General features: G+C 47.1%; 1 protein-coding gene across 3 annotated transcripts in view; it reads left to right on the top strand.

Annotated features, from left to right (window-relative positions):
• ANGEL2 (angel homolog 2) overlaps nucleotides 1-16,961 on the top strand; it is a 96,826-nt gene that overhangs the window by 50,800 nt on the left and 29,065 nt on the right. For all 3 annotated transcript variants that reach the window (XM_029593220.1, XM_029593222.1, XM_029593221.1), the window contains one exon: nucleotides 5,627-6,118. In XM_029593220.1, the coding sequence (XP_029449080.1) occupies nucleotides 5,627-6,118 (492 nt within the window). The remainder of the gene's footprint in view (nucleotides 1-5,626; nucleotides 6,119-16,961) is intronic.

Here is a 16,961-nt window from a genome sequence, read left to right on the forward strand (position 1 = left end):
TTTAAAAAGCCAGTGTCAGGGTCTTGGCCTGCAGTGGAAGGTAGAGCAGGCCGATAGAACGCCGCAAGGAAGACTTCCCGGTGGGCTGGAGCGTTGCCGCAAATGTACCGATTGTGGGGCATGCTGAGTAGCCAACATTTCAGATTAATTTTCTAGGACCTGCCATGGGGAGGGGGGACTAAATGCAACTTGCTGTTAGGGGAACCACAGGAGGAGCCATGGGACCAAAAGAGGAGGAGGAGAAGTTTACCTCAGGATTTATTATGGCCATGCACAAGGCCTTTTTATTACAGATAAAAAGCAGAAAGACACATGAGCAGAAATTTAACGGAGCCTGGCTGGGCAAAAGACAGAAACTGCATATGGAGCAGGAAATCTGTCAAGAAGAGGGCTCCCCCTCAGAAAAGGAGGAAGGAGACTCCCAAAGAAACTGACAGGAGGTAATTGAAGAAGAGGCTCTAACGGTGAAGGCAGACTCAGCCATTAAACTCTTCAGGGGTGAGGAGAGCTATAGAAAGACTATATACCCTGTGCAGCAGCAGTAACAAAGAAGACAATTTCAGTTGAAGGAGGATGGGCCTAAGAGATCCACAGGATAGGGAAATGGAGTCCGCCCTTAAAAGATCATTCAAAATGGCTACCTTATCTCTCCAAGCAGCGATCTGTGAGGGATATGTAGCAAGGACGCTAGTGAACTGGATGCAGCAGGCTCCATGTGGTGCTGAGCTGGAAACATCACTGGCCAACAAGTCAGGCATGGCATATTTGAATACTGTGGTGACCTTCATAGCAGATTCTCTATGATTTGGTTAAGTCAACAGCAAAGCAGATAGCAGCAATGGTGTTGCTAAGGCTGAAGAACTGGGTGGCAGACTCTGCATCTAGGGCCAGGCTGAGCAGGTTTCCATTCAAGAGAAGGCTATTCGGTGAAGAACTGGAGAAGCTGGTTAAAGACTGGGGGGAATTAAAAGCTAAGAGATTGCCAGAGGACAAAAGTAGATTGTCCATACAAGGAGTTTTTGGTTAGACCTGGCCTAAGGACAGTATGCAATGTAGACTGGGTAGACCTTTGAGGGCCCAGAAATCCAGACTGCTGAGCCAAGTGCAGCTCTTTCAGGGGAGCAGGCAAGGAGCTTGGAGATAAGGACGCTAGAGGTCATTCAACAAGCAAAGGCTCACAGTGATGATGGTCAGGACTGCTCCCTGGTCCCATTGAGAGAGTGGGCCTACAGCACCAGGGACTAGTGGGTCCTAGAAGTCATTCAGTAGACATTTGCCTTAAAGCCGAAATCACCCATAAGCGACACCTTTTTCCTGTCTCTATGCAAGTTACACTAAACGGAGGCAGTGTAGACAACAGTAGACTTGGTTACTTTGTCTGCAAGTGGTCGTGCTGGAAGAGGACTGGAGAAAAGGAAGATATTAAATCTACTTCATAGTTCCAGAAAACAAAGGTATGTTTTGACTGGTTCTGGATCTGCAAGAGGTGAATCAATTGCTGAGGTTTCCACACTTCTTTATGGAGACTTTGAGGACAGTGATAAAAGCAGTAAAAAAAAAAAAAAAGTATCTGACAGCCTTGGACCTATCAGAGGCCTATCTCCACATCCCAATCAGAAGTCACCATCAGTGCTACCTATGCTTTGCAACACTTGTAATACTGGAAAGACAGGATCAGTTCAAGACCTTGCCCTTCAGATTAGCCACAGCTCCAAGCACCTTGACAAAGGTAATGGTATTAGTAGCTGCATGTTTGCGCAGGGCAGGCATAAAGGTTCATCCGTTTCTTGATGACTGGCTGATAAGAGCCGACTTATGGAAAGAAGGGTACTGGGTGAAAAACGAGGTCATAACAGATGCTGGAGAAACTGGGATGGATGGTTAACAGGAACAAGTCAGTTGGAGCCCTCACAGAGGTTGATCTATTTTGGAGCAAATAGAAAAGTTGTCCTGATAGATGGGATCAGCAAACTAAAAGACTTAAGTGAGAGGAATACTGGCTGCAGCACTACAGTGCACCACCCAGTATCTGCTACTCTTAGGTTCAATAGCAGCAGCCATAGAAGTGGTTCCTTGGGCGAGAGCCCACATGCGCCCTCTGCACAGCAGCCTGTTTTCAAGACAGTCACCACAAAGCCGGGGATACATCAGGGCATTGCCAGTGACAAAGTAGAAGAGGAAATGTCTAGAACGGAGGCTAATGAGGGCTAATCTGTAGAGAGGAGTCAATCTGGAAGCCCATCAGTATGTGATATTGAACACAGATGCAAGCAGATTTGATTGGTGGGCACATTGCGAAGGGATGGTGGCTTAAGGATGTTGGTCCCATATGGAAGAGACATACTCAATGAACTGCCTGGAGACACGAGCAGACAGAGGGGCATTAAAGAGCTTTCTTCCAATAGTCAAAGGCAATGCTTCAAGATACTTTCAGACAATGCCACAGCAGTGGCCTATATAACAGACAAGGAGGAGCAAGGAGGGCTGAGATGCGCCTACAGGAGATCTTAGCCACTTACACAGCAGGATCACTCAATGTGCAAGCAGATTTCCTAAGTAGACAGATGTTAGACCAGGGGGAATGGCAGCTGGTTAAAGAGGCCTTCAACAAAATAGTGGTTGTGGGGATGTCCCCAGTGGAATCTAATGGCGACACACAAGAACACCAAAGCAAAGAGAATGGGGATCCAGGGGAATAGATGAGATGAGACAGGCGTGGCCCAGAGACATGCTTCTATACATATTCCCATCATGGCTAATGGTAGGAAAAATATTAAGAAAGATCGTAGATCATTTGGGACCAGTTATACTAGTGGTCCTAGATTGGGCAAAGATGCCCATGGTACATGGATTTCGTCAGGTGTGAGGTGCAGGAATCACTTAACTTGGCTCAGACAGAAGGCCTTTTGGACTAGGAACCAGCGTAATTCTTTCTTGTGGCATGGCTCTTGAAAGGAAGAGTTTTAACAGAAGAGGTTACTCAGGGCAGGTGATATCAACCTTACTAAAAGCAAGAAAAACATCCACCATCCTAGCAAATGTCAGAATTTGGAAGATCTTTGACACATGGTGCAGAAAGAAAATGGAGCTGCCATGGTGTTGTTTCCGTCGGTGCCTGACGCCCTCTCTCCACCCTCCTTACTTCTCTGGCACCTCCCTCTCCGTCCGCGGGAAGACTGGCTACTGCAGCGTTCTCCTGCCACTTGTCCTCGGGCGTTCCCGGACCGGCTCGACGCTGTAATCGCCATGTTTCCTGGAGGCCTAGGGGCGCGCGCACGCCCCGATTGAAGTACTGGCATTGACGCGAACCTCGGGGGGCATCCCCCGAAGATGACGTCACCCGTAACGGATATTTAAGGTCTTGGATTTTGCTAACACATTGAGTTAGCAAGGGTTTCGCTACCTAAGCAACTCTGCCTCCTCAGACTTACCAGAGGTACCCGCTCCTCGGGGGCCTCGCTCTCTCCTTGTTTTTTCAGGTGACAATCTGGAACCTGTACTCGCTCCTCGAGGGCCCTGATCCCAGACTTGCTTCGTATACTCTTCTGCCTGGAAGTCTTCACTACCGACTATAATCAGCTACATCAGTGAGTTACCATCGTTCTCTCTGAACTTTCCCTGGAACCAGGTACTCACTCCTCGAGGGCCTATACTTTCCAGCTCCTGGGCTTCATTGGGACATTGTGTGAGTGTTACATCTGCATACCCTGCCTACTCACTATATCTCAGTCTCTCTTCAGCTCAGCCTCCAGGGATCGCTGTTCCAGTATCTGAGGGACTACAGCCCAGCCGAGCTTACCAGCTCACTACTGCCATCTCTGGTGGTTCAGTATACTGTCTAATAAAAGAACTAGTGTGTGTCTGTCTCCTAACTCTGAACCTGACCGGTGATCCCTCTCGGGATCATCCCCCAGGGGCGTGGTCATCTGCCACTAGTCCAAGTATCCACCCTCAACTCTCATATATAACAACAGATTGCTACTCCAGCAACTCAGTCCTGAACAGATTGCTAACTACTATCTGATTGCTCCTCCCATCAGGCATCAGATCAATAACAGATTGCTAACACATGGAAAGCGCAAGTAGCCACTATTCTGCAGTTTCTCCAGGATGGGCTGGATAAAGGGCTAGCTGTGAACTTCCTAGCGGTCTGGATTTCAGACATAGCTTGTTAAGGGGGGCATATAAGAGGGATCACTTTTTAAAAGGAACAAACCACATTTGTTCACCGGTGAAGCTGGAAGTTTTATCCTTGAACTTGGATCTGAAAACACATGCAAAAGCTCTGTTTGAGCCCATCAGGGATCTCACCTTGCAGAATGCATTCCTGGTAGCTATTTGTTCAGGCAGAAGGATCTCGGAGTTGCAGGCTTTGTCCTGCAGGGATCCCTACTTTTCTCCCCTTTTCAAAGGAGAAAGTCGTAATCAGATCAGTTACATCCTTCTTACCGAAGGTGGTGCAGAGATTCCATCTGAATCAGATAATTTCTTTGGCAGGCTTCAGGAAAGAATGCCAAGGTCAAGAGTGTGATCTCCAGTTCTTGGATGTGAGGAGGGTGTTTGCTGGAGCCCACAAAGGGGAAGCAGATTTGAAGGTTTCGATTGCACAATGGAGTAAAGAAACAATAGCGACAACATACATATTAGAAGAAGGCCTTAAGGCACACTCCATAAGGGCTTAGGCAGTATCCTGAGCAGAACGCAGGCTGCTAACGCCTGCAGAAAATCTGCAGAGCAGCTATATGGGCATCCCTGCATTCGTTTACAAAACATTACAAGTTGAACCTTCAAGAGAAGAAGAACACAGCCTTTGCCACAGAAATCCTGAAAGCAGCTCTAGAGTACTCCCACTCAGGATAGATACTTCCCATTTGTCTGGACTGGTCCGGAAGGACGATGAGAGAGGTTCAGTAAGGTTCTTACCTGCTAATTGTTTTTCATGAGTCTAGACAGACCAGTCCAGAGCCCACCCAAAGAAAAGAATAGTGGTTTAAAAAAAAGATAGAAAATATATAAAGACTATACTGTAGTGTTATAGGAAGGAGAATTAAGGGCCCTTTATTCCAGAAGGGAAATGCAGCCCAGGAAGAAGCTAACAGAGATAATATTCAGTCCAGCAGGTCCTTTGAAAAAAAAAATTATTTATAATCATTTCTCTTTCCTTCCTTTCTTTTTGCTAGATTTAATTTCAGTTCCAGGCAAATCCTTCTTCTCAGCTTAGGCAAGAGATTACTAATGCCTTCCCTGTGCACCAAACTATATAGGGAGGGACATCGGGCCAAAATCAGCTTGCCCTTTGCCTCCATCTGCTGGTAAGAAGGATGAATCCCTCTTGTGTGGACTGGTGTGTCAGGATTCAAGAAAAGACAGCAGTTAAGAACCTGTCTCTATATAATGGATCATTTATCATTGACAATTCCTTTTTATGTAACACATGGATTTGACTTGGAGCACCAAGTTTTATACACTTTTATATCTGCTTGCCTCTCAGAATAATCCATTGTTGATATTGATTGGATCTTCACAGGGCAAAGAATGTCCTGAAAGAATAAGTTATTGGGCATGTTGCGCTGTACAATTCTGCAAAGTTCCATAATGTAACATTTTTCTTCTGTTTTTGTTTTAGATACCTCTCTGCTGCCTTCATATCTACAGAACCTGGGCAGGAACTGGATTACCCAGCTTGAGGTCCCCCAGGCGTTCTGCAGCAGCAGTGACATTTCCAGTTGCTTATGGTGGGCTGGACATAGCACTTGGGCTCCTTACCCACACATTAACACTTGGCACTCTCCAGTGGGCTGGCGACCACCTCTTTTCCTTGGTCCTCTTTGGAGCAGGTTTCCAGCTCAGAACTTGCACCCCTGCAACGGAGCACAGGCATCCCACTTGCAGATGTCTAGTCCAAGCATGGAAGCAAAAGAAGAGGAGCCTTTGTTAAAAAGAAGAAAACAAAACGATCATGAGACTTCTGGGAGTGACGGCGGAAGGAGCTCGCCAAATAACTTGGTTTTTAACAGGTCCCAAGAAGATGTCCGAGTCCCACCTCCCCATGAAGCTTCAGTTTTGCCTGTTCCATCCAGTACTGAGTGTGAAGCTGCACACCCAGCTGGCACAAAAGGTAACTTCATGTTTTATATCTTTCGGGTTTGACCGACTCTGAATTTGAGTATAAGCCAGTGGTTTTAGCAGCAAATTCTTGATATTCTGATAATGGTGGAGGATGCGGTTGTGATTTATATGCAGGGCTTGTGATCCTAAGACTTATAAAATGCAAATTTTCGAAGTTATTTTTCAGGCAATTTACAGGTTTTAGGGGGAGGGGTACCAACACAGATGCATGTTGATGTTTTTCATGGCTCAAAGGTTTAATTTTGGGCACATTAAGAACATAAAGAACATGCCATACTGGGTCAGATCAATGGTCCATCAAGCCCAGCATCCTGTTTCCAACAGTGACCAGTCCAGGCCATAAGAACTTGGCAAGTACCCAAAAACTAAGTCTATCCCATGTTACTGTTGCTAGTAATAGCAGTGGCTATTTTCTAAGTCAACTTAATTAATAGCAGGTAATGGACTTCTCCTCCAAGAACTTATCCAATCCTTTTTTAAACTCAGCTACACTAACTGCACTAACCACATCCACTAACTGCACTAACCACATTTTTAGGAGTATTTAATGTCCATGAATCAATATATGTTCAGTTATGTTGATTCCTTTTAATATTTCAATGTTAAAGTTCCTCACTTACAGCGCAGTACATTTCTCAGGAAAACTGTGACGTATTTATATTCACACATGCAATGGTTTGCTCCTCTAGTCCCTGCCCCAACTTTAACACTAAGAGCTTAAAATAAAAAAAAATGGACTTTTTCTTTAAATTACTGTTTCCTAGCGTGTAGACAGATGGTCTCAGGACCAGGGGGTTTATGCTTCCCTGCCAGCAGATGGAGACAGAGCAAGCTGACGTCACAGTATATATATCCCTGCAGTGACCCCAGCCTGCTAGTATTCTCTGTCTCCAGCAGATGGTGGATCTGCATCTCCCTATGGGGATTGCTTTGAGCTTTTTGAAAGGAGAAATTTGAAATTCTAAATTCAGGAAAAGAAAACTTTGCTCTCCTGCAGTGATACCTAAAGGTCCCTCCCCTAGTTGAGAATTCCTGAGGCAATTTCCGTGGTCCTTCAGAAATGAGCCATGGGGGCCGGTAGCTGGGTTTCCCGGCATGACCTTAGCTGCTAGTTCAGCTGAAAGGCAGCAGGTGCAGGAGACCGGGTGTGGTGGTGACAGCAAATGCCCTCTCCCCCCGCAGCCAGATACTTTCTCTGTACTCAGCCGGTAAGCACTGAGCTCAGGTAAGAATTTTAAAAAAAAAAAAAAAAAAGAGAAAGTTTTACTTGAATCAGAGACGATTATAGGAGTTTCAGGAATTCCTCCGTTCTCGGCGCCCTGTGCCAACGTTCGTGCCCGCTTCCATTGGGGTTGGGGAACTGGGCAGCCTGGCGGGTTGAGCGGCCCGTGGTGGGATAGGCCCCGCACTTAGGCTTTTTTCTTGCACGCCGCATGGTAGGCCGCAGCGGCCATTTTCGCACGCTCTTGTGCGTGTTCAGCTGCCCTTTATAGGCCATCGGTGTGCGCAGTGTGTCAGCTCTGCGCACTTGTTGTGCGCTCGATTTTTGGGCACGCTTTTTACACGCACAAACTTTTTTACGCGCTTAACTTGGCGCACAGGTTGTGCATGCGCCTTGCTGTGCTTTCTTCTAGGCGCTTATTTTTTGGGCGCATTAAATTTTTGAGTGGGAGCTGTTCCAACACACGTTTACCACAGCGATGGCACCGGGAAGCAAGAAGCCTAAGCGTCTTCCTATTTCTGTTGCCTGTCATATTAGACTTTCTCAGCCTGACCTGGCTTCTACCCTGTGTCAGCGCTGCTCAGGCACACTGGGAGAGTTGACTTCGTATTTTGCTAAGCTTGGCTCTTCCCATTCTGATGATGGGTTGGTCATTACTTTGACTGAGGGGAATGCCAGATCTTGGTTCTTCTTTGACTGGCTTCTCCTCTGGCGAGGCCAGTTCTGTGGGACCAGCTCCAGTTCCTTCTGGGCTTCGTCAGAACCCAGCTGCTTTTCTTGGGTGGAATTATTTCAAGGCTTTCAAGCTTTTCTTCAGGTGCAGTCCCCCATTTCTGGACCCTCAGCCAGTGGCTCCTCCCTCTTCGAGTCCTATGCTTAAGCGCCAGGGTTCGCCTCTGCTCCGTGTTGGTTTTCCCGACAAGAATCCGGATGGCAGTGATGATGAGGTACATCCTGATTCCCTGGAAGATGGGGAAATTCCTCCAGGCCTGGAACCGTATCGAGCCATGTTGTGGTTCTTTCATAGAGATGAACTGCCGGCCCTGATTTCCCAGACCTTGAAACAGCTGGATGTTCCTGATTCAGGTGCTATGTCAGAGCCGAGGAAGAATCCCATGGTTTCCTTACGTAAAGCCTCTTGTTTTTTCCCGGTGATGGATGCCATCCAGGAATTGATTGATCTGGAATGGGATGCCCCAGAGGCAAACTTTAAAGGGGGGTCGGACATTGGAAGACCTGTACCCCCTGTATCCAGCTGTGAGATTGTGTTCGCATTTTCCCAAAGTGGATGCTCTGGTATGGGTCGTGTCTAAGTGGATGACTATCCCTGTAGAGGGAGGAGCAGTCTTGATACATGATAGAAGGCTTGAAGCTATTCTTAAACAAGCCTTTGAGGCAGTGGCGATCAATTTACAGCTGGCTTCCTGTTGCACCCTAGTGGCGAGATCTTGTCTGCTTCTCTCTCAGGAGGTTGAGTCTGGAGTCAATTCCAAAGTGGTTACGGAGTTTGCTGCTGCCTTTTTAGCAGATGCAGGCTGTGATTTGGTCTGGACGTCGGCCAGAGATGTGACTTCAGTGATAGTGGCCAGGCAGCAACTCTGGTTGCAAAATTGGTCAGCTGGCAACTTCCAAAGCCAATCTTTCCAAGGTGCCCTTGGAGAAACTAGCCAGTAAGTGGAGCGAGTCTCCAGTGCCTCGGTTGCCAGAGGATAAGAAACAGTTACAGCGCCCCTTTGGAACGAGGGGTCATTTCCAGGGTTCCAGTTGTTTTAATCCCTACAGAGGGACAACCTTTCAGTGGATTTGGCCTTTCGGTAGGTCTCTCAGTCCTTTCATCCCTGGCAGCCCAAGAAAGGAGCGGGCTCGGGTGGTAGACCTTCCGGAGCTCCCCAATGAAGGTTTGCCGATCCGCCTTCTGGAACAGGAAATAGAGGGACATCTGTCTCTTTCATCGGAGGTGGGTCGAGATCACATTGGACCAGTGAGTCCTGGAGGTGATACGCAAAGAGTATGCACTGGAATTTCACAATATTCCTTGGGACGTGTTCATGGTGTCCTCTTGCCACTCCCCACAGAAGAAGCAGGCAGTGGAGTTCATGCTTAAAGGCTCTTCAGACTGAGGGCTCTGGTTCCAGTGCCCATATCTCAAGAAAGTATGGATGGCCTTGCTCCTACCATGTGACAGGGACCGACCAATGGCACCAGTAGCCCCTGTGACATAGTAAGGGCAAAGGGCCACTGGCGCCATTTTGATTACTGGCAGCCGATGGCCCAAGAGCAGGAGATCGCTCCTGGACCCCCGCTGGACCACCAGGGACTTTTGGCAAGTCTTGGGGGGGGTCAGGAGGGTGGAGGGGGTTGTAGGTTTTGTTTTTTTTTTCTTTTTATATTCGCTCCATAAGATGCACAGACATTTTCCCCCCACTTTTGGGGAAAAAAAATGTGTCTTATGGAGCGAAAAATACAGTAATTTCTTCATTCCTTATCCTCCTGCTACATCAATCCTTACTTATGGGATTTCCCTCCTCCACAGCTGTTGGAGACAGAGGACACGTCTTCTTTTTCTCCCTTACAACATCGCTTCCAGCCATAATGGAGCTGTGGTTTTAGGCAGTTGTCAGCAGTCTCTGTCGCCAAAAGGTGTATAAATTAGTGAGGATAAGTTTCTAGTCAGCACTCAGGGCCTTGGTTAGGCCTTGGTCTGGTTGAGGCTGCTGGCATCCTTCTGTACTACTTCCCCCTGTAGTAACCCACTCCCAGCTTTTCTCTTGATTGAGCTGCCTCGGGCATTGCTTCCAGTTCCCCTAGGGACCTGGTGGAGTTGCACTGATAGGGGGTTCCCACATCCTTAAGGGGATTTGGGAACCACAGAGTCTTGGTAGGGTGAGGCCTGGTTTTTCTCCCCTCTCATTCTCCCTCCTTCCCTTCTGTTCTCCTTTTCTGTTTTCTCCACTGGTGCACTGTAAAGTTTAGCAGGAAACAAATGGAAAGGAGACCCAAAGAGAGGTGTGTTTCCCTACTGCATGTGACGTTTTGGGTTCGCCTGGCTCACGTTCTTGGCCCTAGAGGTGGTGAGTCCCTTTCCCCTCCGGGGGAGCAATGGCAAGCCATGGGAAAGAGATGGGGAGTAGCCTGCTGGCAAACTGCGAGAGTGATTTTGGCAGCAGCTGAAGGGATGCAACTCTCCGAAGTGGCAGCTTTTGTGGTAGCCATTTGTTTGGCGAGATGAATTTCAGAGATACAAGGTGTATCCTGCAGGGATCCTTATCTGACCCCCACTACAGTCAGACCAATCCTTTTCTTTCTCCCTAAGGTAATGTCCCCATTCCTCTGAAATCAGGTGGTTTTCCCTTCCAGCAGTTAGGGACAGCAAGACATGTAAAGAGAACCCAGAGCTGCACGTGTCACTGAGGGATCTAAAAGCCACGAATCCCTTCCCAAAACAATGGATAGGCTGCTCGTATTACATGGGGTCCAGGCAAGGGAGAAGCAGCCTCTAAACCAACAATAGTTAAGTGGGTTAAGGAAGCCATCACTTCAGCGTCCATCCTTAGAGGAATACGAGCACTGCCTGGACTCTGGGTGCATTCCAGCAGAGCCCAAGCACGACAGGAGCAGAGGGTATGAAAGGTGGCCCCAGAGGAGATCTGTAGGTCAGCCACCTTGTCCTTATTGCATTCATTTACCAGGCATTCTAGATTAGACATCTTGGCCAAGCCAGCTGCAGCCTTCGGGGCAGGCGTCCTTTGGGCAGCGCTCTCTTCTAGTAACTGTGCTCCTTCCCATAAGTAATGGCTGCCCTAGCAAGGGGATAAGGAAGGTGGCATTTTACCATATCGGATCATTTTCTTTCCTTGAGTCTTGCTAAACCAGTCCAGTTCTCCTAGCACAAGGCAGGAGTCCCAAGCCATCTCCCTAATCTTACTGCTCCGTGCCCATCCTGCAAGGAGTCTAGAACCCCAGGCTCCATCTCTTCCTATCCAGAACAAAGGAGAAAGTAATACAAAAAGTAGGCAATAATTAATGATTTGACAAAAAAAAAAAAAGAGAAAGGTAGAGAAGAGAGGATCACCTTGCTGGTGGCTGAAAAGTATCAGTAAGTATTGCTTGGGGAAATTTTTAAAACTTAAAAGTATTGGGGAGAAGTAAAACTATTGGGGTATATTGTTTAGTGTGTTTCTGTGTCTGCATTGATTAGCTAGTCAGAGGGCAGGCAAAAACAGGAGTTTGTATTAAATAGGTAGGCAGGCAAAAAACAGAAGTTTGTGTGTTTGTATTTCCCAACATTCCCACCCCTAGCTTATCCTTTAATATATAGGCAGGAGCCACTTTCACACTAAAAATAGAAAAAAATGAATCAGCCTTTTAACTTAAATTCAGAAATTCCCCACACCTTATCAAGAGTTTAATCATTCCAGTGTAGGTCACTACCTGATAAATAGTGAATACACTAATACATTTAAAGAACACTAATTAGACACATTCCTACTCCCATTGCAACCTAAAACTTTACTAGGAACTGAACAAATTTGAGATGAAGGCAGCAGTCCAGCAGCAAGAGAGGGGTCTCCCAGTCTTCTGCATCGAGTGTCACATGTATGATTTTTTACCCACCGGTGAGATATTGTACATGCGTATCCGATGCAGAGAGCTCCTGTCTCGGAGAATGAGTCCAATCTCTGGAGGCTAGAGTGGCAGACCTGGAGGATCTGAGGCAGACAGAGAGGTATATAGATGAGACCTTCAGGGACATAGTAGCCAAGTCCCAACTTCAGACTGGCAGCCCTGGTGCTGCCTTGGAGTAAGAAGGTCTCATGATTGAAGAGCATCAACCTGGTGCAGCAGGAAAGGATCCTGGAGCAAGGACCTGCTCTCCAGGTGATGCATTGTCCTCCCGCACCAAGGATGTGTCTCCAAGGCCTACTGCCCAGAAGGGAAGAGTTAGGTCGGCCGTCATAGTTGGTGATTCGATTATTAGGAATGTAGACAGCTGGGTGACTGGTGGTCGTGAGGATTGCCTGGTAACATGCCTACCTGGTGCAAAGGTGGCGGACCTCACACGTCACCTAGATAGGATTTTAGACAATGCTGGGGAGGAGCCGGCTGTTGTGGTACATGTGGGCACCAACGACATAGGAAAATGTGAGAGGGAGGATCTGGAAGCCAAATTTAGGCTCTTAGGTAGAAAGCTGAAATCCAGAACCTCCAGGGTAGCATTCTCTGAAATGCTCCCTGTTTCACGCGCAGGTCACCAGAGGCAGGCAGAGCTCCGGAGTCTCAATGCGTGGATGAGACGATGGTGCAAGGAAGAGGGATTCAGTTTTGTTAGGAACTGGGGAACCTTTTGGGGAAGGGGGAGTCTCTTCCGAAGGGATGGACTCCACCTTAACCAGGGTAGAACCAGACTGCTGGCGCTAACCTTTAAAAAGGAGATAGTGCAGCTTTTAAACTAGAACAAAGGGGAAAGCCGACAGTCGCTCAGCAGCGCATGGTTTGGAGGGAGGTATCTTTAAAGGATACTAATGATGCATTAGAATTAGGGCATCCCTACAGTGAGGTTCCAATAATAAGAAAAGTAGTCCAAGTGCCTGTAACTAAAAACTCACCTGAGCTAAAAGATTCCAATTTATCCCTGTCAACTGAAAAGCAGAATGTTAATACAAACAAAAAACAAACTTTGAAATGTTTGTATGCTAATGCCAGAAGTCTAAGAAGTAAGATGGGAGAATTAGAATGTATAGCAGTGAATGATGACATAGACTTATTTGGCATCTCAGAGACATGGTGGAAAGAAGATAACCAATGGGACAGTGCTATACCAGGGTACAAATTATATCGCAATGACAGAGAGGAGCACCCGGGAGGAGGTGTGGCGCTTTATGTCCGGGATGGCATAGAGTCCAACAGGCTAAACATCCTGCATGAGACTAAATGCACAATTGAATCTTTATGGGTAGAAATCCCTTGTGTGTCGGGGAAGACTATAATGACTGGAGTATACTATCATCCAGCTGGCCAAGATGCTGCGATGGACAGTGACGTGCTAAGAGAAATTAGGGAAGCTGACCAAATTGAACATAACATGCCATACTGGGTCAGACTAAGGGTCCATCCAGCCCACCATCCTTTTTCCAACAGTGGCTAATCCAGGCCATAAGAAACCTGGCAAGTACCCAAAAACTAAGTCTATTTCATGTTACCGTTGCTAGTAATAGCAGTGGCTATTTTCTAAGTCAACTTAATTAATAGCAGGTAATGGACTTCTCCAAGAACTTATCCAATCCTTTTTTAAACACAGCTATACTAACTGCACGAACCACATTCTCTGGCAACAAATTCCAGAGTTTAATTGTGCGTTGAGTAAAAAAGAACTTTCTCCGATTAGTTTTAAATGTGCCCCATGCTAACTTCATGGAGTGCCCCCTAGTCTTTCTATTATTTGAAAGACTAAATAACCGAATCACATCTACCCGTTCTAGACCTCTCATGATTTTAAACATCTCTATCATATCCCCCCTCAGCCGTCTCTTCTCCAAGCCGAAAAGTCCTAACCTCTTTAGTCTTTCCTCAAAGGGGAGCTGTTCCATTCCCCTTATCATTTTGGTAGCCCTTCTCTGTACCTTCTCCATCGCAATTATATCTTTTTTGAGATGCGGCGACCAGAATTGTACACAGTATTCAAGGTGCGGTCTCACCATGGAGCGATAGAGGCATTATGACATTTTCCGTTTTATTCACCAAATTTTCATTTGGCTTATTCTCAATTAAATTAGGGTAGGTAGCTGTCCCTTTCTGGCTTTGACAGAAGGTTATTGACAACTGCCCTAGAGCCACACCTCGCTTATAGTAGGACATGAGGTCCCAAGGCAGAAAAAGAAGATACGTCCCATAAGTAATGACTGGTCTAGCAGGACTCAAGGAAAGAAAATTAGCAGGTAGGATAACATGTCATCATCCTTTTTTAAAAAGGAGCACCTGATTGCCTTTTCGGCCGACAGATTTCTCAGGCTCCTTTCTTCAAGAAAGGATGCAAGGGGGAAGACCAGAGAGATGGACAGTGAGAGGTTCTCTGTTCCTTTAAAATAAAAAAGCCACTTTTATCTGCTCTCGCATTCCTCATATGTAGCGGGAATCGCAGTAGAAAACAAAACACGTGCTGGTTGTTTCAGCTCCCCTGCTACGCCTGCTCTGCTCTCTCCGGCCCCTTTTTGCCATGGGAACAGCAGGTTCCAAACAAATTAAAGGGAGCAGCTTTCACAGCAGCCTGGGAAGCCTGCTCTGCTTTCACCATCCCGGTTAGCAGCGGGAAAAGGCACATTTCTATTGAAGGAGGGGCAGGCCCCATGCTGCAGACAGTATGCTTACCACACATCTAGCCGCCCCCTTCCTAGCTGGTCAGACAACCATGAATGCAGGAAACACAGGAGAATGTTTTTCATGACGCTATATATGACGACAAAGTCAGTTTTGGGGGTAAATTGGTTTTTGCTGCAGGGGATGTTTTGTCAGAAAATCAGAAGCCCTATTTGTATAGGACCTTTCCTCCAAACAGGATCCCAAAGCATTTTGTAGCTTATATCTTGCATGTATGCAACCTCCTCTTCAGCTCTACATATTTACATTGAGTACCAGCATGAAGCTCCTCATTCTGCCAGGGATGGTGAAGCCTGCTGACTTGAGCACAGATCTCTAACACCTGGAGACCCTTTTAAAAGTCCATCACCCCTATTTATTTATTTAGTTTATAATCCGCCAATGCACAAACCTCGGCGGAGAACAATGTAACAGTCCCAGTAGTTCATTCCTCATAAGGTACAGCAATGACAAAATACAGCACACTAACGTGACGAGAAGCCACAAATCCAAATAGAACAACTGGGCATCATGCTCAGAGGGGGAAACCCTTAATCTCGTGGAGTGTCAGGTAGCAAAAGCACAGGTGAAGAGATGAGTCTTAACTAATTTGCGAAAGCATAGAAAGTCGTGTTCAGCCCTAAGCACATCAGGGAGACTGTTCCGTAAAACCAGGCCAGCCACATTGAAAATCCAATCTCTGGACTCTGCTAAGCTGATACGCTTTACAGAAGGAATGTCTAATAGGTTTTTTTGAGGGTGGGTGGGTTGGTAGCTTGAGATTGAAGAGACAATGAATGCGGGTGCTAGGCTGTGAAGAGTTTTGAAAACCCAAGTTAGTATTTTATATCTTACCATGTGATGGGGAACCAGTGTAGACTGGCCAAGACAGGAGAGATGTTCTCTCTAAGGGAAGCTGCACTGCAGAATGTTGAACTAGTTGCAAAGGCCGCAGAAGGGAAGCTAGAAGGCCAAGGAAGATCCCATTACATTAATCTAGGGAGGAAATAACCAAGGATTGAATTACTAATTAGAAGTCTTGAGAGCATAAAACAAGCTTCAGGAGTGTATCAAAATCAGTTTGAAATAAGATACATGGACTAGTGTGATCTGGGGTTTAAGGGAGAGTGATGAGTCAACCATCATCCCAATGTCATAAGCTTGCCGGGAGATGGGTCTCAAATGACCCTCGAATCTATACGGGGCAGGGGTATCTGCTGTACGAGACCTGCAGAGAAGGATAATTTTGGGTTTCTTATCATTCCAGGCAAGTTTGTTGGTAGTCAGCCAGTCCATAAGCTGTGTCAGGCAGGAAGATCGCTTTGAAAAAGCAGTATCATATGTTGATGTTACTGAAAAGAAAAACTGAATGTCATCTGCATACAGTTTAAAGGTGACATCCAGTTGGGCCAGAACAATACAGATGGGAGCAATGTAAATATTAAGGGGTAGATTTTCAAAGGGGTATGCGCGTACCCCCCGAAAACCTACCCCAAACCCCCCCCTGCGCGCGCGCGCCGAGCAAGCCCCAGGACGCGTGTAAGTCCCGGGGCGTGTCGGGGGGGCGTGCCCGGAGTGACGCAGCGTTTTGGGGGCGTGTCGCGTGTGACGTGATGTTTTGGGGGCGTGGCCGGGGGCGTGGCCGCACCCTCCGGAACAGCCCCCGGGTCGGGTGTTGGCGCGCCACCAACCCGCTGGTGCGTGCAGATTTACGTCTGCCTCTGGCAGGCGTAAATCCGTGGATAAAGGTGGGGGGGGGGTTAGATAGGGGAAGGTGAGGGGAGGGCGAAAGAAAGTTCCCTCCGAGGCGCTCCGAAATCGGAGCGGCCTCGGAGGGAACGGAGGCAGGCTGCGCGGCTCGGCGCACACAGGCTGCCCAAAATCGGCAGCCTTGCATGCGCTGATCCCGGATTTTAATGGATCTATTCAAATCCCGCGTACTCTTGTTCGCGCTCGCACAAAATTCTAAAATCTACCCCTAAATAAAGAGGCAAGCCCTGTGGTTCACCAGTGTCAAATGGATAAGGATCAGATGGGGCATTTCCCAATATACTCATATATGATCCCGTAGAAAGGAGGAGGAGAGCCAGGAGCTGACAGTACAGGCAGTCCCAATGGAATCAAAGTGGCGCAGCAAACTGTCATGGTTTAAGGTGTCAAATGCAGACAAAATGTCAATCGAGATTAGAAGGAATTTCCTACCAGAATCAAAACCCTGTCGTAAAAGATCAAAACAGGACAGGAGCAGAGCTTCTGG

This window comes from Rhinatrema bivittatum, chromosome 3 (assembly GCF_901001135.1).
Source record: "Rhinatrema bivittatum chromosome 3, aRhiBiv1.1, whole genome shotgun sequence".
NCBI lineage: Eukaryota > Metazoa > Chordata > Amphibia > Gymnophiona > Rhinatrematidae > Rhinatrema > Rhinatrema bivittatum.